The 27439-nt window shown below is 46.7% G+C and overlaps 1 protein-coding gene across 11 annotated transcripts in view; it reads right to left on the bottom strand.

The window, feature by feature from the left end:
* Nucleotides 1-149: 149 nt before the first annotated feature.
* ZC3H7B (zinc finger CCCH-type containing 7B) overlaps nt 150-27439 on the bottom strand; it is a 51593-nt gene continuing 24303 nt past the window's right edge. For 4 of the 11 annotated variants that reach the window (XM_058420469.1, XM_058420466.1, XM_058420467.1 and 1 more), the window contains 13 exons: nt 27101-27213; nt 26090-26252; nt 25843-26004; nt 24245-24450; nt 22700-22800; nt 21833-22014; nt 18206-18291; nt 12623-12756; nt 10955-11060; nt 9789-9897; nt 7956-8089; nt 7001-7164; nt 150-6244 (listed from right to left, as the gene is read on the bottom strand). In XM_058420469.1, coding sequence (XP_058276452.1) covers nt 6052-6244; nt 7001-7164; nt 7956-8089; nt 9789-9897; nt 10955-11060; nt 12623-12756; nt 18206-18291; nt 21833-22014; nt 22700-22800; nt 24245-24450; nt 25843-26004; nt 26090-26252; nt 27101-27213 — 1853 coding nt within the window. In that variant the 3' untranslated portion in view covers nt 150-6051. The remainder of the gene's footprint in view (nt 6245-7000; nt 7165-7955; nt 8090-9788; nt 9898-10954; nt 11061-12622; nt 12757-18205; nt 18292-21832; nt 22015-22699; nt 22801-24244; nt 24451-25842; nt 26005-26089; nt 26253-27100; nt 27214-27439) is intronic. The other 7 variants (XM_058420468.1, XM_058420471.1, XM_040061113.2 and 4 more) reach the window with 5 other exon arrangements.

Below are 27439 nucleotides of genomic sequence, written 5' to 3'. Positions count from 1 at the left end.
GCTGATTATACTTATAGATGGGAGAAAGCCACAGTGGTCCAATGCTTGACGTTCTCCCTTTGCTTCCCTCCTCAGAGCAGGGAAACCTGAAAGCAAGATAAAATCCTTTGCAGATTATTGGAAAAACACAAGCACACTCTGGATCAGGAGAGGGTTTAAAGTGCACACTTTTATTTTCTATTACAAAGGATAGAAGAAGCAAGTTTGGTTTTTCTTTCTTTATTTAAGAACAAAACCAAAAATGTTGTTAAAACATCTACATAATTATCCTGATACTAGACCTTATGAAAGATATGAAGTTCTTTTTTAATAGTAAAGCGTGGTATTCTTAAATTACATTAATACAAAGACATATTAAAGGACTCAAAATCATTACTACCCAGCTCAGAACTGCAGCATCCCCTTGCTATCTTTTCCTTTCACTTGCTAAAACCCATCCATTTTTGACATACAGTTTCATACAAGCTAAGTAGGGTATTTGGGGGTTGTTTGTTTGTTTGTTTGTTTTTACTGTTCCCTGTAAAGGCCAGGTTAACTCCAATGCCAGTGTCGCCTAAATTCCTGCCTCTACCAAAGAATTTGGGAAAAGATTTTCACTAAGTCCTTCAGCATTTAATAAGTTTCTGTTCTGTGTGAATGTCTGTGGTTATTTTACAAGATACGAGATTTTCTTCTAATATTATAAAATCAAAACATCTCTTTCTTTGCTTATAACCCTCAAATTTGGTTCTGTGCTGCAGAATTTTCTTCTTCTCTCACACAAATAAAGAAGAGAGAATTATCACAGGGTGTTGTGAACATACCACTAAAGCAGCCCCTATAACTTGTGGTTTATCTGCTGTAAAGCTGCAAGCACTGATCATTTCTGCTGAGAGCACATAATGGGCTGAAGAAAACCCTCCTGGCTTGATAAAGCATGCCTGATAAGTCATGTGAAACTTCCTGCCTTTCACAATGTCCCTTTAAATACTATAAGCAAAGCCTTATATTAAAACTGTAATCACTAGTTAGCAGTATAATACTCTCTGACTGAGATGGGACTGCAAGGACATCCTAAAGGGTTTCAAAAATGTGAACAGGGAATCCTGTCCCATCTCAAAGTTTATACCTATCTATATAAAACCCTCCCCTTTTTTGTTATTTCCCTCTCCCTATCCCAGATAAAAGGCTTCATATTTAAACTGGAGATGCTGCATTTCCTGGCCCGAGTCCTTTTCCTTTACCCTCATTTAAAAGATTCCTTTGATACCACACACATATAATATTATATAGAGCGATATATTTAATACCTGTGTATATATGCTTCATGGAAGGGGTCACATATATACACACTAAAACAAGTCTGATGACGAAGTACTGCAACACCACAGACCACGTTGTCATATCAGGGAAAACAAAGAAACACTTGATGCAACCCCTGTGACCATGGGCCTACCTCACCTCACCTTACTCTCACCCTTTTCCCATCTCAGCTCTAGCCCAAATGTCATGAAGCGCCACTGAGCAGCTCAACTCTCACTGAAGAGAGGGGGAGAGGGGACAGCGACCCACTCCATAACCTAAACAAGTCATTGCATGAGAAATCACGGCTCAGCAAACGCTAGTCACATTAGAGATGCAGGTTCATTTTAAAAATAAAAAAAACACATTCCAGTATCCCTCAGTCCATATTTCCTTCCTTGGTGTCTCTGCCCAAGAAGAGCAGAAAAGATAACTCAGAAGCTGATGCTTGTCTCCTCCTGTCTCTGACCACTTGAGCACAAGGATGGCTAGAAGAAGGTACCACAGTATCATGGGTTGGCACAGTTTAGTTTTTAGTTATGGAGAAATGTAGAATGTATTTCCTGGTCAGGACGGGAATTGCTTTAGAAAGGACAGGGACCTATCATAAGGTTAGTTGGGATATTGGCATCTGTTTTGACCAGTGAGAATGTCAATTGTGACTTTGGGCAGTACCCGTATAAAAGCCCCTGATTTCCTGGAGGTCAGCCCTTTTCCCTTTGGCCAGAGAGAGAGGTACCATCGTGCGGCAGCCGGGGCTCGGCCGGGCCGCGCCGCCCTGGCCGGTGCTGGGCTGAGCCGGGCGCAGAGGAGCGGCCCTGGCCGGGCTGTGCTCCGGGGCTCTGTCTGCTGCCAGCACGGGGCCGGGCAGGCTCTGCCGGCCGGGCCGATACCAGCTACGGGCCTGGCTGGGCCGGGGCCCGCCCCGATTTACACTGAGGGGGGCATTTCTGATCCTGCCTGCTTTTTTGATTCCGGACTGCCCGGGTCCTCTGATCGGTCCTCTGATCTCTCGGCGTGAATTCCCCTGTGCCCCTCCCCGCCGCCTTGAAAATCTAACACCATGAGCTGCAGCAAGAGAGAAAAAGACTCTGGGCAGATTTAACCCTTTCCTGGAGTGAGAGTGAAAAGACTATTGGGACAGGAGGTTGAGAAGTTTGTCATTCCATCCTTATCAAGCCATGGAAATGAACTTTATATTTAGATTATCCCTTTAAATCGTGGGAAAGATATGATTGTTTAGATTTGTGTGTGGATTTGAGCAAAGGTGTTTGTGATGGACTAAGTGATATTAATCCTGTAAGATACTTGAACAGAGATAGGGATGAGAAGCCCTCTGCGCCGGTGAAGAAGTGAGAAGGTATCTCTTGAGATGAAGAATCCCTTGCCTTTGGAGTTACCCGTCTTTAAAAGGTGATACCCCAGTATGCAAAAGTCTAAGACCCATGACCCATAAGCAGCTTGGGAACCTGCTAATGGGAGGGGTCACAAAGGTAGGTTTCCCCAGGAGATTGTTTTTGTGACAGTTAAACCCACAAGAGAACTGTTCTCAGTTGTCAGTGGAATCCATGACTCTTAAGAGAAACTCTTCTCCTAAAGAATTGATGAAAGATTATTTTCAAATGGTGAAACTGACTGAAAATTACAAGTTTTGTCTCTTTATGTTGTTTTGTAGGAAAGTTAACAGTTTGTAAGGGGAGGGAAGAGTGTTTTTGGAGTTTCATTCTGTTTTGTTTTAGTTTTTCCCCAACTTTCTTTCTCCATTCTTTTAGTATGTGTTAATAAAACTATTTTTTTATTTTTAAGCTTGAGCCTGCTTTGTTTTGCTCGTAATCTTTCTCCCACAAAAAGAGAATAAACACTAAGACCACCACACTAAATTTGGCAACCAGAATTTGGCAAACGTGAAACCACCACGCATAGCTACCACAAAAAACAGAGGAGAAAATACAGCACCTGACCACTCAAAAACTGCCATGTCTGATATTGATCATAGCAAACCAGAGACTACCGTCCATATTTTAAGGGAGAGGAAAAATAGCTCAGCAGAAAAGTGGTTAAGTTGCCCAGGAAAGAGATTGAGTCGCCATCTCCAGAAGTATTTAAAAATACATGTAGATGTGGCACTTCGACATGAGACATGGTTTAGTCTGGGACTTGGCAGTGCCAGGTTAACAATTGGACTTGATGATCTCTGAGGTCTTTTTCAACTTAATGAGATGTTCAGAGGCACATTCAGTTTACTTAGAACACACCATGTCTCTGGAAAGATACCAGACCAGAATGCAGAACACTCTCTGCTCCATAACTGGACCCTAACTATCCCCGTGGAGCTGAAGCACCCTCCTGAAGTCTGGTTTAGAAAGGTGACAGCTGCCCCACACCATCTCCACATCTCCCGATTTTCACATACCATCTCTCCTGAAGCTCTGAACCCCAAGGATATGGGAGCAGAGAGGAATGGGAAGACACAGCAATGCCAAAGCACCAAGCAGTTCATGGCCAGATTGTATTTACCATGGACACAGCCCTACCAGACCCAAGGGCTCTAAAATTGCTGTCCTAGGAGACGCTGTATGAAAAAGACATCCCTGACAAAGGCTGAGAGGGAGATGTGTTTGTGTTTGAATGGATGGTCCATCCATGCATGCAAAACTGCAGAGCACTGCTGAAGAGAGGAGGAGAGGGAAGCTTAGGACAGGGGAGACGTTTACTGGTTGCAGGATGAGACTGACAGAAAGGACAAGGCTGGCATTCAGAGCAGTAATGCTTTTCACTGCTGCCACTTATAAAAGCAAAACTCCTGTCCCATAGTTCAGCATTACTGGTTACCTCATCAAAGCACACATCAGGCAGCACACATCAGGCAGCACAGGAGCAGGCCATGGCTTGGTCCTACTGTGCCACTCACTCTCCACCACTGTCCCTGCTCTCAGTTGCATCCTAGTTGCACCGTGCATCTGCAGTCTCCCTGCCCTGGCTCTGAGGAGGAGGCTGGATCTCTGGTCCTGGTAAGTGCTTCCAGCTGGATTCCCATTAGCTAAACATTGGCCATGCTGCGCAATGGTGTCCTTTTAAATGGGTCTCCACCCAGTTCTTGTGGCAGTGCAGGGAAAAAATGCAGCTCTAAGTAACCAGAAACACATGCCATTTAAAGAGCAAGAAAGGAACACCATTACCTCCCTCCCTCCCTCCCTTCAGGACCCAAGGCAACACAGAAACACAGGCCCCTTTTGGTGACCCCCTCCCTCCTGATACTGCTGTGTGGACTTCAGTGACACACAGTGTCTCACAGACTCCACTACACCTCCTAGATGGCTTCTGTTTTACTTGCACCAGTCACACCAGCCAAAAAAAACCCCACCCCAAACTATCTGCCCTGAATACCTGCCACACACACATCTAATGAGAAGACACCAACTTGCTTTCTGAGTACTGTCAGCTGAAGTTTGAAGTCACCTACAACTCAGTTCCTGCTGCAAGCCATTTCACAGAATCACAGAATGATTAGGTTGGAAGAGACCTTCAAGATCATCCAGTCCAACCCATGCACCTCCATAACACCTCAATTAAGCCATGGCACCAAGTGCCACATCCAGTCTTTTTTTAAACACATTCAGGGATGGTGACTCCTCCACCTTCCTGGGCAGACCATTTCAGTACTTTATCACTCTTTCCGTAAAAAACTTTTTCCTAATATCCAACCTATATTTCCCTTGGTGCAGCTTAAGACTGTGTCCTCTTCTTCTGTCAGCTGCTGCTTGGAGAAAGACCAAGCCCCACCTGACTACAACCACCTCCCAGGAAGTTGTAGAGAATGTTAAGGTCACCTCTTAGTCTCCTTTTCTCCAGGCTGAACAACCCCAGCTCCCTCAGTCGTTCCTCATAGGGCTTGTGTTCCAGGCCTCTCACCAGCCTCGTTGCCTCCTCTGGACGTGCTCAAGTTTCATTACATTGCCGCTTTTACCCTGCACTCCTTATACCACAGAGCTGTTATCCTCCTCAGCATGAGGGCCTCAGGGCAATATAGACAGGAGCATAAATCTAGATGTTTTAAGCCAAATCTAGTGGTTTTCCTTCTTTGCACCACAATTCCTATTTCTTCTGGTACCAAACTCCCAGAAGAGCAGGAGGGCTGCAGCAGAGTAAGTGGGGCTTACTCTGCAGCACTGAGAAAAGGAACATATGAAATTCATTATGACCTTTTCACCAGATTTCATAAAATCATAGAACAATCTGGGCTGGAAGGGATCTTAAGATCATCTAGTTTCAATCCCCCTGTCATTGAGGACACCTTCCACTAGACCACATCGCTCAGAGCTCTATCCAACCTGGCCTTGAACAGTTCCAGGTACGGGGCATCCATGACTTTTCTGTTCCTCTCTCTCAGCTTTGTCCTCCAGACCTCTGCAGTCATACTCTGAATTGAAAGACAGAGGTATGACACAAGGAGAAATTCTCTAATTTGTGGCCCAATACAGATTGAACTAATTCCTTTGAATGAAGGACAGTGAAAACAAAAAGATGAAGTGGAAGGAGAATTTGGGGGAAAGAAGAGAGAAAAGATGGATCACAAATTCAGTGAGCATGGCTTTGCTGGCCAACAAGAATCAATTTCACAAATTTATTCACCACTAATATATCATTGTCTCATAATCTTAAAACAAAAGAAAAGTTCTCTTTGCGAGACACAGATCTTACTCTCCCTGCTACTGCCACTCAGAAAACCCATCCTGTATTTCTGCAGCTGACAGACTCCCCAAGCTCATACTATACGTTGTCCCGCAACAGGAAGTTGTATTTCCCGAAGTCGTCATCCCTGGGGCAGAGCAGCATGTCCTTGCGAGCTTTGGCCAGTTTCTGTTTCAGCACTTCCCTCCGGTCTAGCCATTCCGTCAGCTCGTCCTGCCCATGGGCATAGCGACATTCCTCTCCCTCAGGACAGGCCTTGTTCTTCTGGAACCTGCCAACACAAGGAGCATAGACAGAAGGACACCCCCAGTACAGGGGTTTGAGCTCCCAGTCTGGGATACTTGATCAGGACCCATTGAAACCTGCTGTGAACTCTCCTTTTTAAGGGTGAGCTGATTCTCCTACAAACCCATGTGCAGGTGGGAAAGACATCAAGACTGGAAAAAAAACAGAGCAGCAAAAAAGACAGTGGCTACAAAGGGATTTAGTCAAGAGCACAAAAAAAGGTGAGCTGGCACTGGATCAACAGGGATAAGGAAAAACCAATGCACAAGAGAGGAAATGCCAGGTAACCAGCACGAAAGGCAAAAATCTTCTTGCTAACTAAAGTGGCATTTTAAACCATCCTTTCTGAAGGCACCTTAAGGTGCTGATTCAGAGCGTGTGAGACAGTCAAAACCATTTAGTAAAGCACCTAGGATTCCCCCAAGCACTGGGCCAAGGAGACTGCTCAGCAGTCTGAGCGCTGACAGCATCCTGGCTATGAAGGGCACAGGTGCAGACAGGAAGCTCTCCTTTTCTAAACACAAATGCTCAGGAATGTGTTTTTACCCCTCAGTATTGTGGTTGAGCACCTCTATGATCCAACAGCAGCCTCGCTGTCACCCAAACCTGTCATCTCATCCCACTCTTCCTCCATGGAGAAGTCTCAAAGAAATCTGAGAGGATGAGGAGGGATGACAGAGCCCCTGGACCTGTTAACCCATCCCTGCAGCAGCAGCACAGAAGGGAGGTGAGACAGTGGTACCTCTCGCAGAGCTGGAATTCGCCCATGGGGAAGCGGTAGTTCCAGCAGCTGGAGTCACTGTCTGAGGTGAAGACCTTCTCCTTGTGCTTCTCCGACTGGATGTGCTGCTGCCATTGCTTCTTGCTGTTGCTGTTTTTCCCACAGAGCCAGCAGTGGTAGCCCATCTAACCAGTGCAGACAGGGAAAAAGGGACAGTCAGTGCAATAACATTCACATCCGTTGGCCTTCCCTGTGCCAGCACCACCTCTCCCCGTCGCCTTCCAGAGCATCCTGGAAGCTCCACTCAGTCTATGACTACCCAAACTTCTCTGCCATATCATCTTTAAGGAATTGTGCTGACCCTAAAGGGTAAAGGAGATGCTCTGTCAGAGTTTATCTATGGCTCAAACAGGCTTATGGAACAGGGCAGCTCAGTTCATTGACATGGTCCCCCTGCCCCTGCTGATGGCCCCAGTGGGGTCTCACTGCAAGGTCCCCAGGTACACAGGCAATGGAGGGCTCTTCAGCACCACAGACCCTTACCACAGACCAGTACCACCAGCATAAGGAGACACATCTGCCTCCAGTTTTCCAAGGCTTATGTGCCAGTTCTTCTCCAAGGTTCTCCCTCTTCTCACAGACGTGCAATGGTTTTGCCAGCTTGCCAAGGAGCCGGCAGGAACCCTGGAAAGAGGCTGAGCTCGCACAAAAGGGAACCTAAGGTAAAATCCTAATGACTTGAGGATTAACAGTAAAGCCACTGTAGAATCCTGCTGACCCCAGGTTGATCTATTCTCACTTCAGTTGTGTTGCCCCTGCTGTGCTGCTCCAAGCTGTCCATTTAACCTATGTTAATACAGTCTGTTCCACTGGAGCAATGCAGTCCCTGCTAGCCACACTGGAGCACAGGTGAGAGGCAGTCTGGCAGCACTGAAAAGGAGGAGGAGGAATGAAGGACAAGAAATCAGCTTATTACCATGATGTCTGCATAGTCAGTGGGCATCTGGATCTGTTTCTCCCCTTCTCGCGAGGTGAGTGGTGTTCCCTCTCCAGGCTTCCCAGGATTGTGTTTCTTTAGCCACATGTCATAGGTCTGCTGCATATCTAGTACTGCACAAAGGCGACACATGAAGCCACTCAGACAACCTCCCACCCTATGCACAAACTATGAGAAAAGGACAGATGCTGGGGCAGCCCTTCCCTCCCCTTGCCTGTGCAGCAGCATCAGACTGAAGGCCTGTGCCCCATGTCGCCTCCTCAGATAAGACCCTTGGGGAGACGAGCCAAATTCACACCACACCACCTGGCATGGGGGGGTGTCTTCTATCAGTCAAGGGACAACTGTGACAACAGCCACACAAGCTTTTCAGAAAGGTGGCAAAGTACCGCAAGATCTCCTAAGAATTCACCCCACAAGATGATTCTCCAACAGGCCTGATTCTGCTTGACCTCAGAAGACATCTCATCCAGCCAGGAAGCTAAGGCAGGGCTGGTTTCAGATCCATTTCTTCCCTCTAAGCCCAAGCCTTACCCTCAGCACTGGACGGGGAGGAGAGCCCCTAAGCAAGCTGGCCACAGGAAGCACTTCAGAGGGGAGGAAGACCTAATGATAGCTTGCTCTAAGTTCAAAACCTGCCCAGAGAATTGCAGTCAATGTCTCTCATGGTTTTTGATTTAAAAGCCACTCGGCATAAATCTGGGAAGGGAAATTTGAGGTGGAAGCTTTAACTAGACATCTGCCTTTGCAAGATCAGCTCCTGAGAGAGGCTTATGGAAACATAAGTGTTTGCAGACATTGATATGATGCTCTAAATATGATGCATTAGTGATTTACTCCTTGCTGAATGGGTAATTGATGAACTTGAGACAACTGGGGATAATGAATGCAAATTCCCCCAAACTGAGGCAATGCTGTGGTTCGAAGATTCACCTCTGTGCTTGAGGAAACACATCCAAACTGATCTGATGTACTTTAAAGGTCTCAGCAATAAAATGCTTTGAACTGCAAAAAGTAACAGTTTTGGCTCAGCAGAGAGAAGGCCTCTCCACAGAACCATATGAACCAAAAAAACTCAGGGCAGGCCTGAAATCCTTCAGGCTTTCCAAGCAGCTCCAAGAGAGGTAGGTGAGCACCTGGACAACTGGCCCTTTTTTCCCAGCTTCCTGTTGATCTGAATAAACAGGGATTTCTGCCACAGAGCTGGCTGTCTAGGATTTGGGCAACCCCCCAAATATCACCCAAAAGGTAAGCCTGCAGAATTAAATACAGTTCCTCCACAAAGGCACCACCCAACAATGTTCCCATTCAGGATCTCAACTCCACCCCATGGCAATACAATGCCATGAGCAGGGAGTGCCACAGCCCAGGACTAAGGGATATGAGCAGAAACAGGTAAGATAGCCAAGGTAGATAGAAGACAGACAAGAAAGATACAGGAGCAGCTACAGGCCAGGACTGGTGCTTTGGCAAGGCTCCATATAGAGCCAGGCCTGGGACTTTACAGGCAACTGGAAGGACAGTACAGGGTGGATTCCTAAGTGATACAGAAAGAGAGGGCAGCAGTGAAGCAATGCAAGACGTAAAAATATTGTGCACTAGTCCCACAGCAAGAGACTCAAGAGATACACGTACATTTTAAAAAAGAGCAACTGTAGACAGACCTGACCCATAATCCCACTTAAACTCATGGCAACAGCCTTGTCCAGCTCCATCTCTGTTGCCAAGATTATGTCTTAACAGACCCTCCAGATGCCCAAGTGTTCTCTTCCCTCTTCCCAAACTCTTGGGCCCACATTTTTCCCCACTCACTTTTATTTTCCTTCATGAAGGTCCACATGTCTCTCTCCTCAGGGCTGTGGGCAAAGGAGCAATTGCCCACATACTGGCATTTCCTGCCATTCTGTGCATGGATACACAACTGTTAAAAGACAGAGAGAAAAACTTAGCATCTGCACAATCAGTCCTTGCTAGGGGGGAAAGGGTTTGCTAACCAGCCGGGGCATTAAATTGCACAGGAGAGGTTGAAAACAGGACACTTTATATATCATTAACTCATGATTCTTTTCCTCAGTCTCCTGATGACATAAACACGCAGGCAGTTCACCAGCTGCTGCCATTTCCATAGGTGAATGGGTGCAGGTACAGGGCAACGGCAGGGAGCATCCTGGATTGACTCAATAGTGTCTCCTGCTGATCAAGCTGCTGGTCCCCAAAGGTGACTCATTCTCCAGCCATCTCTGAGTGGGTGAAGAGCAGCCTTACGGATTGCTTAGACCACACTGGTGCACACACAGCTACCAACAGCATCACTGACAGAGAAAATGAGAGGCTTTCTAAACATATTATTTACTGATTATCTCTTCTCCCCTTGTCCTGGCACAAAAGGAAGACTACAACAGGGGAGGGGGAAGGAGTTTTCTCCTTTCGGGAAAAAGAAAAGGAGAGGGAGAGAGAAACTCTATATTACCACATGTGGACCTGGGGTTAGAGGCTGGATATCTGTAATTTTCCTCATAGCACGTGGCTTTTTTGATGAGTTCTCAGTTTTGCTTTCAAAACCTATTGTGAACAAGTTTCACAATCTAAAGCAGCACAGTCACAGCGGAGTAGGGGTAGGCTTCTCCTAAGCGTCTTACCTCTTACCCACATTGAGAAACCCTGACATAAAGGGAATCTTAAATTTCATCTGCAAACCCTCTGCCAGCCAGACATGCATTAACAGTTCTTGTTACGCATTAGCACAACACTGGAAACTCGCATTTGTGCCTAGAGCGACTTAAATGGGTGTTGCTCCTTCTTCTGCTCCATCTTTTTGCTGGATGTGTTTTGCTGCCATCAGTCTATCCTTACCTCCCATCTCAGCCATCATGTGCTTGCCTCCCTGACAGGGCTTCAGGGGAGCAGCCCTCAAGGCACTGCACCATGGTGGAAGGGAAAGGGATGGGGCACCTGGCCATGCCAGGCACAGGGCTTACATCATACTGCTGTGGGAAGTTACGGATGGAAGGCAGTGGTCGGACTGACACCCACTTCTTCTTAGCTTTGGACATCACCAGCAGGACACGGCGTTCCTTAGTCCAACTGAAGAAGAGAGAATAGATCAAGAGAGGCATAAGGAAGAGCAGGACAAGGGTTCTTTACCTCAGAGACTCTTAAATATTGAGAGATGAGCAGACCCTCCTGTCCAGCTTGGCCCTGCACTATCTGGCTGTTCCTAGACATGCACATCTGTGATAGAGAAGCCATAAGAAGGCTGTTTTAGGAGGACTTCTCCCTGTACACACTACATATTTCCTGGGGTACTTCTTTTCATAAAGCCACAAAAATCTCCCCCAAATCTCATATGGCATCATCACAGATTATTAAATAGCTGCATTCCACCCTTTGATACAGCCAATTCTTGTGCAATCAGATCCATGAAAAACACTTGGGAATATTTTCTGCTTGAAAGGTGCAACAGAAATGCAAGTCATTACAAGCACTGCCCTGTGAACAGTGCCCGGAAGTATTTATTCTCCTGTAGCTCCAGCAAGGGATCACCAGGAGATACCCTAAGCAAAAACCCCAGCTCTATTCAGCAGCTGCACAAAGGGTGTTATTTTTCTCACCCCATGAAGCCATCCTCATCATTCCTCCAGAAACTGCTCCTTCTGTCTCTTCTTCAACAAAAGTCTTATATTTACAGTAGGAAGCAAGACTGTGTCTTTGTGGCTTGTGTTATGGGAAGAGAAGTTCTATAAACCCTTTCCATCCTATCCCTGCAGGCTGCCTGGGTGAGACAGGCCACAGTTTTCCATAAACAGTGACTTTCCAGCCAGTATTTCTCTTCTAGAGCGTTTATAAGCCAGATGGGGACAAATTTTTTTTGCTAGGGCTGTAGTGTTGCAACAAGAGGTAGTGTCTTGAAACTAAAAGAGGGTAGATTCAGACAAGATATAAGGAAGGAATTTTTTATGATGAAGGTGGCACAACCTAGAGAGGTGCTGGATGTCCCATCCCTGGAAACATTCAAGGTCAGGCTGAGCAACCTGATCTAGTTGAAGATGTGCCTGCTCATTGCAGGACAGCTGGATTAGATGACCTTTAAAGGTCTCTCCCAATCCAAACTGTTCTATGATTCTATGCCTCTATCACACCAAACATTCTTATGGGCCCTAAGGAGTCAAGAGGTGCAAACAGATATGACATGCATCACAGAGGAGCAACCAAAGCAATGAAAGAGCCAAGGGAATCTAATTTAAAAGGAAGCAGAATATCTTAAATCATTGTTAGTTGTGACCAGACAAACATCTGCAAACAGCTAAGAGTATAAACATGTGCAGAGGAGAACTCTGTTTGTGCCCTTGGTAAGAAGAAATGATAGGAACTGGGAGAAAAGGGAATTGTGGGAGCTGGACTGCCTGTGCCAGGAGTAACAGTCTGCACAATGCTGGCAGCAAATACACAAAGTAAAGAGATAAGGAAGCTAGGAAACAGCTATCTGCAATGTCTGCTATAGTGACAAACACCCCAAGCAGTGAGAGGCTGCTAGGAAACCTTACAGCCTCTTCCAAAGCTGCCAAATGAAGCCAAATAGAGAAGGTAGGATGAAAAATTCCTGCCCTTGAAGAGGGGTAGAGGAAAGAGAAGGTTGAATTGCTCACCAGTGGGGGGCTTTGGCACTACAGTACTTGAGGTCTTTATCTGGCTCCACCAGCTGCCCATTCCTCCAGCACTGGCCACACACAAATTTCATCTGGAGGTCAAAGGTGCTTGACGTGGGAGTCCGGGGAGAAGCCTGGGGAAAAGAACCACAGCCTCAGGCGAACAGAGGCAAAATGCACCCCCAAACCTGCACGGATGCTGGCAGCTCCCTGCATGCCTGTGTGCCAGTGACAAGCCAGACTGAATCAGCTCTCCTTTGCCAGTGTTAACTGGTGGCCTGATGAGATACTAGACAAGAGCAAAACCACTGCTTGCTTCAGCATGACTCCCTGGGCTTTGACATCTGGCCAAAAGCACAGACAGCCTGGAAGCTTCCAGCACTGAACAGGCGTGGCTGTGAGATCCCTGCAGCGTATATCCATGTACAGACAAGCTCTGTGAAACCTGCCCCAGAGCTTAATCCCCGCTTCCCTGCACTGAGGGCAATCCATGTCCCACTCTGCCTGTTGGAAAATGCTTGGTCACACAGCTGAGAGAGCCCCCTTGGGAGGAAGCTGGACCATATCACAATGCAAGACCCAAAACTCCTGCTTTTGGACCAAGAACCTTGTGTCACACCCAACATTTGACACAACGCAGTCAGAGCTGGGTCCTCTTGTTTATATCCTTCCAAGTCTTTTCTGCATAGTTCCTCTCACAGTTCCTCTGCATTGGGTTTCACAAGCAGTTAAATCACAGTCTCTGGACAGAAGTACAATGCACATATTTCATATCTTCTCAGCTATGGCACTTATTGCCCCCACCCCACCTGAGAAGGCTGGCTTGGAATTATGACTAACACATTGCGGAGAAGGGAAAAAAAATGGAGCCAATCTCATATCATTGTTGCCTCATGTTTTCTGAGCAAATCTCTGGAAAACTGTTTGCATTCTGTATCACCACTGGAAGATGAGGCTGGTGTCTCCAGTTCATTTTCAAACTGAAAAATAAACCCGACTGGCCCTGGGCATGGGAGTATATGAGAGTACAAGAGAACACTCTGGTCACTGAGCTTGCGATGAAGCAAAAAGGTCATGCACCAGCAAAACATTTCTCTGACTGTTAGCCACATCAGCAGCCTGTCCCACCTGCCCTGCCATGCCTTAACTTTAACTCCGAGCATCTCACAATAACCAGACATACAAGCTGTGTCTCTGAAGAGCAGGTTTCGTCAGCAACTGATTATCAGCAGCATGGAGCCTGGCTGCATCCTTTGGTGAAGGGAAAACAGCAAGCACAGACAACATAAAATCAAAGCATTTCCCAGGAGATGCCACATCAGCTATCAACTACCATTCTGCATCCTCCAGACCTAGTCTTTTGGGGAACCAGAGCTTACATATAAAGGGTCCTCTGTCACTGTGAAGAGCGGAGTTGAGATCTGGGCAACCGTGGAAGGCAATAAGCTGCCTCCCTCTCAGATATATGGCTTTTGAACACTAGCTTTAATCTCCACTTGGTCTCCAAAGGAAATTCCACTACAGCTCACTTCAGTCTTTCTTCTGTTGTCCTGCCCCAACCTTTGCCCGGTCTGACTGCCAGAATCAAGAGGCCAGGTGTGGCTTTGGCTTATATCCAGGGAAGGGGCTATGGGAGGGGACAAGCCAATACCCAATCAGGGATAAGGTGGGAGTGGAACAGGGTTGGATTACATTCAAGGAAGGGGACTGAGAGGGATGTGTGAGAATGGGCTGGGGGAAGGGCAGGTACAAACTTCGGGATATTACATTTTCCAGGAGAACAGGGAATACAGAACAGGCCATTATAAAACCCAATGTAAAAATGAAATACAATATGAAACCAAATAACACACAGCAACAGCTCACTACTGACCCATCAAACCTATAGGCCTACGGTTACAAAACTGCACTGCTGGCATATTCCCTTTTATCAATCCCATGCTATCCTGATGGTGATGTATCCCTCAGCACAGTGAGGAAGCTTTGCTCAAACCTACTTACCCAGCACAATTAAACACTGAGTGTCTCCAGAATGGACAAGAGATTAGAGTGTAAGAAAATATCTCTCAGGTAGCTCTGGTAATCTGGGCTGCTTTTTCTACAAATTCTTAACCAGAAGAAGCCCCGTACATTTCTTCATCTGAGTCATGCACACTGCTGGTCAATTCAGTGGGCATGTATGCTCTCAGGGGATTAGGAGCCAAGCAAAAAATCCAAGTGGCTGCTGTTAATGTTACAGGAGTGTATTTTTAAAGGCAAAACACATAGCTGGCAGGCTGCTGATAACCAACAGTGTGGAAATTATATCACATGAGACTCTAGCAGATGAAGCCAGGCAAAAGTGCCATGGGCTATGGCACCACCCCTTGATATGAAGTCAGACAATATAGTGCTAGCTATGCACCATGGCAACCAAATAAATACAAGTCTCTGGCACGACAGCTCTCCACTTCAGTCTTTCCAGAAAACAACACACCCTGCATTGGCCACTCATGTCTCTCAGCTTCAGGAACTCCTCTCAGCAATACTAAAATGTTCTCTGGAGGAGCCACATGCTTCAGGAATTATATGAGGAGCCCAGGTTAGTTAGCCACCTAACTGAGTGGGCAGTACTTAGGTGCAAGTACTCCTTAATGGAGACCTTTTTTCCCTCTCCATGCTTAAATTGATAATTCTGCGGTCAGCTTTCATGGGGGTTCTGGTGTTGGCTAGGGGAATAAAAACAAGACAGCTCTTGAAAACCAGAAAAAATGAGAGCTACAACCCCTCAGTTTGCAGAGATGCGATGAAGAGTACATCCAGATACCCACAACAGCCCATTCTGCTGACTGGCTCTTCAATCTGTAGCCACTGGGTTTACACCTACAGCAGCTGCTGTGAGGCCAAATTTGTGGGACCAAGTGCAAGATTCGTGGCAGGTGCTTGGATAAGCAGTGCATCTTCATTTTTCGTTTCTTGCTAGGCCTCCTGACCTTCACTGTCACAGCTACTGGGCCCCTGTATGCTGCCTGCGTCTTTTCTCCACAACTGGACAGCCCTGGGTGCTGTTGAGCTGGCAGCTGTGATGAAACTGCAGCAAAAACCCCCAGAGTGACTTTGCTTCCACTGACCAGAGGGCACTGGAGTGAGAGTGGATCACACAGGATGGTGGGAAGGAGGGGTCTGTTTTTACAGCACTTCTGGGAAGTTGTCTTTGCCAGGCAGACAACTTTGAAAGCTGGAAGGACACTGAGAAAACTGAGTCACATTAGCCTGCGTAGACAGGAGAAAACAATAGTAAAAGTAAACATCTCTCAACAGATAGCTAGTCCTGCCTGCAGGATCTTAGGCAGCAAGCCAGAGACTCGTCCCAAAGCACAGCCTTCTGGCTGAAGACATGCTGTTGCCAAAGCCATGGTGTCCTACTGCAAACACATGCACCTGACTGACTTGACTGTCTTCCTGCACAGTGCCAGTGCCACTACCAGGCTGCCAATCCTTACAGACAGCTAGTGGTGCTGCTGGTAGGTATTTTATCACTGTACCAACACGGCTGCTGCTTTGCCTCTGTACCTGGAAGGGCGGTGGGTTGAGGCCAGTTCTGTGACGGGCATTTGTGGGGCACAGCCAGACTTTGCCACTGGTCATTAGCCCTTGCACTGCCCAGAGGGCCCAGAAACTGTAGCTCTCTTGCCCATCCCCTGATGTAGCAGGCCCTGGCATTTCATTTCCTGATCCTCTGCCCCCTGCAAGCCCCAGCAGCCAGAAATGGATCCTTCACTTAGCATCCAGATCCCACATCCTTCAGAGGACATGCCCCGACCATGCCTGCTGTACAGCTTATTCTTCCAGCAGCAGCACCTCCAGACAAAGGTGAAGTTGAAGCTGCAAGGCTTACAGGAAAACAGCTGTTCATTTTTATTTTTATTTTTAATCCCTTCATTATGTACAGAGAATGGCAAGACAGAGCTTTCTTGAAAATATAGTTAAATTCACAACAGGCAGGACAGAACCAATCTCTGGACTGTGCTCTTGGGGCAAGGCACCTACGGAGCAGGGATTGCTGATACAAATCCAACTGCTGTCACAAACTGCTGTAAATTCACATTTAGTTTCCTCCCATGTGGAGATGCAGGCCACTGCCTTTGTCCCCACACCAGGCAGAAAGAGATCACAGCCAGCTCTGGTTGCAGGGACCATTCAGATCATCCACTTCTCATATAATACAGGATGTAGAAACTTGTCCTGCTCAACTTCCTGAGAGGCTAGAACATATTCCTTAAGCAAGTCAGATAGTTCTGGGAACTAGAGACCTTGCTTATTCTGGACTGCTGCTTCCCACTCCTCTCATCCAACCATTTCAGAGCACAACAGCTGCACAAGTTTATTGCTGAGTATCCCCTCGAAGATGAATCCATCTCATGCAGCACAACCAGTGCATAGGTGGACACAGAGTCCATTGCAAGTGTCAGTACTGTCACCTGCATCTTACTGTTAGGCTAAGCTATGACCTTCCCACAGATGCTTCCCCAGCATCAGTGCCCTAGAGCCTTCAGAACACTCCTGTTAGCCCACAACCAAGACAGAAAACAGCAGCTAAACATCACATGAGTGACTCAGATTCTCTCCTATAAAACACCTCCTCCAAAGGGTGTTCACAGACTGCACTCAGCACTGATCTCTGCAGAGGAACTCCTGGGTAACAGATCCCACACAAAGGTGAAACACTCTTATTTGGACAGTAAGGCACAGGCCAAGGGATGGCAAGCTCAGGTATGCCAAGGTTACAGAAAGCTGTCAAGTGGGAACAAAAAGGATTTACAGCACTTTCCCCACCATTCTCCTGTTCTAATGGCAAAAAATGCTTTAGTTCAACCTCAGGACTGGACTGGGAATTGTCCTCACTGGGTGGGCTCTATTCCTACAGTACAGAATTCCCCTCTGGGGTTAAATAAAAAATGGTAAGACAGCACTGCCCATAGCCAGCAAGACAGAGGAAAGTAAACACGGAAGAGCCCTTTGCTTGTAACCCCTCTCACACTACCCTGGTACATTTGTGGTAGTGCTGGAGGGTGCAGCCCTCCACACTGAGAGACTGGTGGCAAAGAAAAGACAAAGCTCCCAGCCTCCTTCTGGTGAAGCACCACTAAGGCCTGTCAGCCTCAACAGCACCTGGGCTGCCAGTTCCACCCACTACTGCGTTTAGATCAGTCCCATAGGTCGTGAGTCTTTCCTCAAGAGTCCTTCAAACTGCTCTACCATCCCTTGGCCACTAAAGAGCAGCAGGACACATTTGGTCCCTACTGTGTGGCCACTGCCCCAAATCTCCCAGTTTCACCAGCACGGTGTCACAGGAAACACCATTCTCATATGTGTTGTCCTCGGTGACCTGGAGGCTTCACCCTAGCAGGGAACAGAGCAGATAATAACACTGCAAAACAAGGCACAAAGCTCAACACCAGCACTGCAACTGGGAAAGCTCACAGCTCCCCTCCACTGCCAGTCTGGTCTGCCTGGGACCTGTCAGGCACAATAGTGGGAAGAAAAGAAAGGGCTGGAACCACTGGGAGCAAAATCTGGCTCCAAGCCCATGATGGACCTTACCACACTGTTGGCTGGTTTGCTGGCATGCGCCTCCATCTGCTGCCAGTACTTCTTAGACTCCTGCACTATATCTTCGTGGGTCATTCCTGAGAACAAAAAGGAGAGAGAACTGAGCTACTTTGGCCAAGAGAAGAGAGGGGTTGCAGGACCTTTTAGTCTGGGCTTAGTAACCCCTGAGTAGCTGATTGCTCCCAACAGTCCCCCCCGGTAATGTCAGGACTCAGTTGTGACAGAACCCACCACGGAACATGTCTAATCCCTTGCTAAGGAAGCTCCTCTCTATACAAGCCAAACAAAAGGAGAAGAATTCGGTCTCCTGGGTATGTTCAGACCTACCTTTTTGCTCAGGCAGTCTGCAAAGGGCCCAGACACTGCTTCCAAGCCAATGATTCTTCACAAGAGTCAAGAGCTTGACCAAGTCTGTCCCACAGCCACATATCAACAGATTCTACCATAGTTCTAAAGGCAATGCTTTGTTACTATTGATCTACTGTTTGGAGTTTTTGCTTCTAGCTTGGAAGATCACAGATACCGACTGAGACATCTAGCATCTCTGAGACCCCAGAATTCTCACCTATTACCTGCTGGGATTAATTAATCTGTTACACCTTCAAGTTGAGAGGGCTCCCCATCAATCAATAGGCAAAGAGGAAAAGTTGAAATTCAACACATAGCAACACCAAGCCCAACCAAAGCAGCAAGGAAAGACCAGCAGTGTAAAACCAACCAAGGGAACAGCTTCTAGTAAACAACCAGCAAGGAAAGATCTGCAAGCTGTCAGATATCAGAAATACTACATCAGACAATGAGAAAAAGGACTGGTCAGACCTTATCTAAGGAATTAGTTCCTGACTAGCTCAAGTGATGAGGGAACAGCCTCTCTTAGCACCAGCCAGCTAGATGGGCATTCAAGTTATTAAGTGCTCTAATGACCTAGACAGCTGCCAAAACAAACTGAAGCAAATATCTTGCACAGATAGCTGATTGCAACAACAGAGGTGCTGAGGATGGCCTTGATGCAGCATCCCCAGGACACAGACATTGCAAATTTGATTGCTTTGCTGATGCCTACAGCTTTTATTACTAAAGTGAGGTGTTCCCCAGGAGTATTACATAAACACAATCATTGACCTGGGAGACAGCATGTTCCAGAACTCAAGGGCCACCAAAATTTTCATCCTGACCTCGGTTTTCCTGTCTATGATTTCAGCTGCTCATGTCCCCATCAGGCAACACTACTGCCATTTGCACAGGGCTTGAACACGATGAAAAGCACTCAGAAAACTTCACTGCTCTTCAAACGCATTTGCTCAGGTCTTTAAAATGGCAGCTACTGCACAACTGTTACTGCTTACAGGCCAGAGCTGCTGCTGAATATTCTACCTCTTAACCATTAATCCCAGAAGAAATGGTGTAGAGTTAGAAAAATTGCAACTCTCTCTTCCATGTCCAAATATTCCAGGGTTGGACACAATGATGATTTGTATTTTGGAGACAAAAGCTCTAAAGCTGGGAAAACCACAAGAAAAAGTTAACATGCTGCACTGGACCTGGCAGGGAAAGGGCTGAAGCAACTCCCACCTTCTCCATTCTGCACACCTGTGATCTCGGGGTGCAGAACCAAAGGGAGAAGCATATACAGGTCTTGTCAGGAGACTGAATTCGAATGTGTTTCTTGTGACTACCTTCTTCCAGTTCCAGAATTCTGAACTATCTCAACAATAGTCTAGAAATGTGGTGGTTGGGAAAGAAAAACACTCCCAAATGTGAAAGGATGGTTTCCAATCTATCAGCTTTTCAAAGAATGAACCATCAGAAAGAAATGAACTGGGAACCAAAAGGCCCATGGGTTGATTACTTATAATATTTCAGCATCTTTTGCAACATCATTAGTGAAGACAAAGAGTCTGTTATTACCACTGGTGGAAGAAGATTCCAAGAGCTGTTTGTGAAAAGCCACAATGAACAAGAAAACAGTCCTGCCTGTCTAATTTTCAGATCCTGGGAATCTTTACCCCACTAATACAATCTTTTATCCCCATAAACAAAGCCAAAACCTCTGTAAATGTTCAAATGGCTGTAAAGTGTTTCAAACCTAAGCTGCCCTCTTCCTATTCTTGCTGAGCAAACAGCTCCTAAGCAAAACTTCCTGCTCCAAAGCTAAAGCATTCCCAGAGAATGGCAACAACTACCTTTAATCTCAGTTTCCACAGTGAAGGCTGCACTTGGTAGAGGGAAGCTCACAGGGAAAGCAGGCTCATATATACAGCCCTGCAGAAAAAAACCCCACAAGATAACGTCTCTCCTATTGTTGGAAAAGGTGGAAGTAGGCACAAGGCTTAACGATCAACTATGCAGCTTAACTCATGGCTTATTTCATCTCCTCAGCTTTCCCTTTGAAGTAATTTCTTCAAGTAAAGAAGGCAAGAAAAAAAATCAGTTTATTTCTTCTGCAGGATGAAGAGGAAGGAACACAGAGGGAAGGAAGAAGGGAGCAAAAAACTTTTTCAAATAACAAAACCAGACCAAAACAACAAAACTAAACTAACCATGGGATGGGGAAAAAAAGCAAGGTACTTGAATATTAGTGCCCAGAGCACAATGAGCAGCACCACAAGCATGTAGGGCAACAACGGTGGCAACAGTGGCCCATGACTCACATGCAATGTGCTATCTTCGAAACTACAGAGGTGTAATTTTTTAATTTCCTAAGGCCACAAGTAAATGAGGGCAAATGGAAAGATTAAAGATGGCATTTGCCATAGTGTGCTACTTGTTCATCACTGTCCCTCATGAACTGAAGCCAAGGTCAAGGACTGCACTGAACATCAATTATGATACCAAAGAATGGTGATAAACTTCCATAATGTGCTTCCTCTCTGAAATGCTCCTATTACCAGGCTGGGTGTTGCACTAATTCAGACCCTGTGGTGAAAAAACATGTAGGTAGCACTGTGGATGGACTAATATCTACACAGCCAACAGGACAGCAGCCAGAGAAAACCTCCAACATATCAGACAGAGACGAAGAGACAGGACTGAAAAGTGCCAGATGTGGCAGTGTCACTATATGATTTCCCTGTAAAACCGTCTCCTGAGGCATGTCATCAAAGGCTTTTTCAGAAACACCAAGTATCTCACAAGTTCCTGCTTTTGGTAAATTTGTTTTGACAAACTGGAAATCCACAGCCTTCTTTATATAACCAACTGCTCTGTCACCTGTGCATGCTGCCATCCTCACTGCAAGACATGTTCACACAGGGGTCCAACTACTACTTGTACAAGATCCAAGTACCAAACACCTCTTTGAATTCAGTTCTACCTAATTATCATTTTAATTTATTCAGCTGGTCCCAAGGGAAAGGCTTTCTGCTCTGCAAATTACAATAGCCCTGTTCCTGTAAATGGAAAAGGACCAAATCACCTCACAGAACACCTTAGTCCTCTTTTTTGTGTCCCTGAGGAGGCAGTAATAATTACTTACTCCCTCCTCAGGGAGTAAGTAATATTCTTGAGCGAATGACACCTTCTCAGTACTCCCAAATCACCTTCTTCCCCTCACAACTGGCCCTGGGTTCACACCAGAAGAAACACAGGTATACACAACACCAGCCAAGTCACACTCACCTGAATACTGCTGCAGCAGCCAGACCTTGAGCTCAATGAAACTGTGAGCAAAGTGGCAGCTGTCCTCACGCAGGCAGCCGTAACGCACCTCATGTCGGCACACATCAAACTGAAAGTGCTCCTGGAACTGACGGATCTTGGAATATTTCAGGGAGGTGGAACGCACAATGTGGACCAGACACCTGCAGAAAATTACAAAGCACCAGAGGATCAAACCCTCCCCACCTCCTCCTCCTTACATATGACGTCCAGACATTTGACTGGGCAGGCAAAGGACACGAGCAAATCAACTCCAGGAGAGACAGATTGCCTCTGGGAAAAGCAAACCCCTGTCCTCCCACCCTATCAAGCCTGGGTAGTCATTTTCACCCTCAGCACATGGATGTTGCCCTGTCCAAGTTCAGAGATCAGACAGGTTTCAAAACAGGCAGCAGAGATACCAACTCCTCTGGTTCAGCATCTCCCCACATCTCAGGTTGCCAGGAACCTGAAGGAATTGTATGACTGTGTACTTGACATGTTTGTTACACTTGTTTTCCTAAACATTCATTACCAGACAGTCAGAGGCAGGATCCTGAGCTAGAGTATCTTTGTTTTGACCTTTTTGTAAACGCCAAACTGAAAGACAAATTAAGTCAATGGAAAACTTAACAGACTGACTCCAAAGGGCTTTGTGGATGCCTCAAATCCCTCAGCACTAGGAGCAAACATGCAGGGTGAAGCCCATAGTGCTGTTTATCATAATTTGAGCTGTCCTATGACTGGAACCCATAGGGAAGAAAGGAAGAAAGAGACCAGAGCCCTGGAGTTAAACTGGCGGGACTTGTGAGAGATTGTTCCCATCAGGAGAAAAAATTGTTCACTCACTTGTTGTCATGGAAACTGTGTTTTGCAGAAAGGTTGGAGCAGACAGACGGTGTGTCCTTGGTCCCTTTGCTGATAATCCGGGGTTTGCTGTCAAAGCAAATCTGAGAAGAGAAGAATTAGCGTACTGGGAAAATCTTAGAGAGCAGTGAACCAGAGCAACTTTGCTAAGAGGAGGAAGAAGAACCAGAGCCAGCCTATTCTAACGTTCAAAGTTAGAAAGAAATGTGGTGAAAACTTTGTGGTAGGGCTTTAAAATAAAGCAAGTCAGTCTCTAAAAAGCCTCCAGACAACATTTTTTGGCTTATTCTCAACAGTATTTTCCATTGTGGTTGGAAAAATTTTGGTCAGAACCGCGTATTCTTTCCCTGTTAGCCAACAGAACAAGAACAAGGGAGAAATAAAAGTACGGCCACTTCACAGCAAAGAACATATCCCTTTACATGCACTGCCAACATGGGGGAACTCAGTGCTGCAGAGCATTAAGATGATATGAGGCAATTCTCAACTGACCGACTCAGTACCTCTGCACATACATCAAACAGGAGTTTGTTGCATTATGGAGTTCCAATTTCTAAAGTAATTGAGGCTAAATTACAATTCAAAGCAACCTCTCAAGATGGAGGAAGAGATGGGTGATCCCATGAGGCTGTGAGCACCTGGTTCAGCTTCAGGGCTAAGGAGGAAAACTACTCCTTTCTCCTTCACATCTGCATACAATGCTCATTGTCCTTCTGGGAGAAGGGCACTGGCTAGGGCACACAAACAGGTGGCTTCCTACTGCACCTTTAGGATTTTCTTCTTGAAGAATGTGCAACATTCTTGGACTCCTTTTCCCTTCAGGACTGCCTCCCAAGGTATTCTGTCAACCGGGCTCCTAAAGGGGCTAAAGTCTGCCCTTCAGGAGGTGAAGTGACAGAGTGGCAGCTCTGCTGACCCCTCTCCTTACTCCAAGAACTGAAAACTCTACCATTGCATGATCACTGGGCCCAGGATGGCTTCCAACCATTTTATCACCCACCAGTCCTTCTCTGTTCACAAACACCAGATCTGGTGGATGCCCTCCCTAGTTGTCTCCCTCACCAGTTGTCTCAGAAGTTATCTTCCACACATTCCAGGAACTTCCTGGACCTTCCCCTCTGCTGTGTTGTACTTACAGCAGACACCTGGTAAGTTGAAGTCCCCCACAAAAAAAAGGGCCAACAATTACAAGACTTATCCCATCTGCCTATAGAGTATTTTGTCTGCCTCTTCAACCTGGGTAAGTCTCTAACAGACTCCCCCCTTGTTGGCCTTCCCCCAATTCCTACCTATCATCATCATTGCTACACTCTAGACAGTCAAAACACTCCCTAATACACAGGGCACCCTCACTGCCTCTCCTTCCTCATCTGTCCCTCCTGAAGAGTTTACAGACATCCTTTGCAAGCACTCCAGTTGTGCAAGTCATCCCACCATATTTTTGTGGTGGCCACTATCAACGTATCAGTGGTCTGGATACATATTGAGGAGATGATGGATGCCTGTCCCCTCCCACCAGTACTGTACCTCACAGAGGAAGGTGAAGATGCCCTGATGTTCCTTGAGGAGTTTGGCAATTGTGAGGCTGCTCTGCTTGATCCCACCTAGTGGGTCAAAGAGGAGGTCACGGTTGAGGGTCCCCTTCCTCTCCTCTGTCCACACATCGATCTCTTCCTGGTGGTACGCGAAGGTGCAGTTATCCCCGTACTTACAGTCCTGCTTGTTAAGCATATCTACAAAGCAACAAACAGCACATTCCACCACACAGGCAGGGCGGCCTAGTCAGAAACTAAACTCTCTCTCATCTTCTCCCACTGCCTATACCTCACACAGAACTGAAAGCAAGAAAACCGAGAGCTAAAAGAAAAAGGAAAAGACATCTCTGTTGTTGTGCAATATTTGGGTTTATACTGTATTTCATTTTTATACTGGCTTTTGTAATGATTTCTTCTGTATCCACTGTTCCCCTGGAAAAGGTAACATGAAGTTTGTCCCTGCTCCTTTTCCCCACCCATCCTCCCACGCTGGAATGTAATCTGACTGTTCCACTCCCACCTTGTCCCTGACTGGGTAGTGGCTTGTCCCTGCCTCTAGCCCCTTCCCCCTGGATAAAAGTCAGGAGACCACATGGGATTTCCTCTCGGCTTGGGGGACAAGGACCAGGACAGAGCTCCGGACCCTGCAGGGGCAAGACCACAGGAGCAAAGCTCTAATTTCCCCCCGAATCAAGTGCACACTCTTTCCTTTTGCCATCGACGGGTGCCCTCTCTCTAAAGGAAAAGGTTCCAGCAGCCTCTGGGATCTTTAAGGCCTTGAGGAAAAAAATCCTTCCAGCTGTGGCTTCTCTCTCAAGCTAGCTGAGGCAAAAACGGAGCTAGGGCTCCGAGAGAGAGAGACAGGGATAAGAGACAGTGATGCAGCACATCTCCTCCGAAGTTCATCTACACCAAGATATCCAGGAGTTAATGCAAACTACTGAATGGTGACAATCCCCAGTAATGCTGCTATGGGGGAAACCATCTCAAAATAAGAGGTCAGCTTTAATTCAGTGCCTGGCTAGGGACAGATCATGACTTAATTAACCCCTTTTAAACCATACAGATTAAGTTCTCCCATAGGCCTAGCAGTAAGAGCCATTTTAGCTTGGCTCTTGCTATCTCCCCACCTCATTTAGGTACTTTGTAATGACACTGCCTTGGGATACCAGTCTGGTCACATTGTCTGCATGCACTGTGGGATGGGCTGGAGCAGAAGAACAGGCAGAGAATGCTTTTCCCTAGGCAGAACCACAGCCCTGCCATGGGGCAGTTGGGTTGAGTGGGACTAATGTGAGTACATCTACAGGAAGCAGGTTCTCAGTAAAGCCCCTGTCAGCAGAGCAGCTCTGAGCACTCAACTGAGCGCAGCAGCTCACTGAGCCTTTGGAACTCTTCTGCTCCACCACTTTAGAAGCTGCCTGCTCTCCACAACGTGGCAGCTCATTGCCCATCACTGTACTGAGCCATCCAGTCCATAGGCTACTGATGGAACAGGAGACCCTAGAGCCAGCAGACAATATCAAACTGAATTTCCCTCCCTGTCTCCTCTGGTAAGCCCCTTCCCAGCAACCAACCGCTGCAGATCACCTTTGCACAGATAATAGGATCCTACAAAGTTGGTCTTGGTTGGGCGAGGACGGATCCTCTTCCAGGTCTTGTCTTCTGAGTTCTTCAGCCTGCCCAGCAGGATGTCCCGCTTGCACTTATGCTCCAAGCCTTCCCGATAGGTGTAATCGCCAGCCTTGGGTCCTGCCAGAGAGAATAACCCCATCAGCCTGGGGAAAGCCAATTCCCAGTCTGTGCCAGTGCTCTGGTGGCAGAGCAAATGCATTACCTGTTTTGGGGTAGCAGATATGACAGGCTTGTTTGAAAATGTGAGTAGATGCCAGGGGGTTCTTTACCAGCAGAGCTGTGTTGGGCATTACTGGTTCTGGCTGGGACAGCAGGCGCTCAGTGGCCTTGGGCACAGCTGGGTGACTCACTCCACCAAGGCTGACCTGAGTGAAAACACACACACCTCTCTATTCAGCTCTGCAACCACATGGGCAAGAAACCTCTCTAACGCCCTGCCCCACTCCAGTCTCTCAAAACCTGTCTTGTTTCCTCTCTCATCAAAATGTTCACATCTGAAATGACATTTCCAGAAGAGATGCACGCAACTTTTTCAAAGAGAATGAACACTGTGGTGTGTTCACTTCAAAGACAGGCCTCTTTCCTTCTGGTAAGAGACCTTAGTTTTCTATCACGAGCCACAGAACAAAATCCCCTCCTCACTCCTTCCCATTTCTTCCATCACAATCTACTCTGCAATGAAAGACTTTAAAAATCAACCTTATCTCAACCTAAGAAAAAAACCAAACTCCTTATCAGCCAATCTTCAGGGATATTCACATTGATGTTAATAAGGCCATCAGGTGACAGGAACTCAAGAATAACTTTTGTTCCAAGCTTACTAATCCTCCCCTTTTTCTCCAAGACATAGGACAGAGGCAGAATATCTGGAGAAGCCTCTCGACAGAGGCAGAGAGCAGCAAAGAACTTCAGTAGCCTAAAGTCAAAGTTGGCTTACTCTGCCCCATCTTTGAGCTGATTGTGGCTGCCACATACAGTGGGACCCCAGCCTCCATGATCCCCTGCTGAACCTACAGTAACCTTGGTCATACCATGTTTACCTTGGCAATATGGAGTCACAGACAAAAACAAAGAGGGAACAAATGTCTTCTGATGCTGTGGGAATCTTTACCTGCCTTCCCACAACATGGGAGGCAACACTCACCAGGGCAGGGTAAAGAAGAGGGGCCCAAATTACCTACATCACCCATGTGACCACTACCACCATCACTACTACCTTGGCTCCAGAGCACCGTGGGACATCAGCACGGGGCAGTAGCTCACTCACCACTGGGGCTGGTTTTTGGCTGCTAGGTGGGTGTCGCAGTTCCTGAGAGGTAGTTTCTTCTGGGCAAGAGAAGGGTAAAAGAGCCCCACAAAACAAAAACAGTCATTTCACTCTCAGAGGCAGTTCTAGTCACAAAAGGACAAACAACAGCTTATTAAATTAATTTACTTTATTTCTTTAATAATGCTTTAGTACTTTCTTCCCAAAGCATCTTTCTAGACTTGGAAAAACTCCAGGAAAGGCTTTCTTGTCCCAGATATCCTACTGAACCCAACTCTATGCTGC

This window comes from Hirundo rustica, chromosome 4 (assembly GCF_015227805.2).
Source record: "Hirundo rustica isolate bHirRus1 chromosome 4, bHirRus1.pri.v3, whole genome shotgun sequence".
NCBI lineage: Eukaryota > Metazoa > Chordata > Aves > Passeriformes > Hirundinidae > Hirundo > Hirundo rustica.
This window is presented reverse-complemented; position numbering and strand designations above follow the sequence as displayed.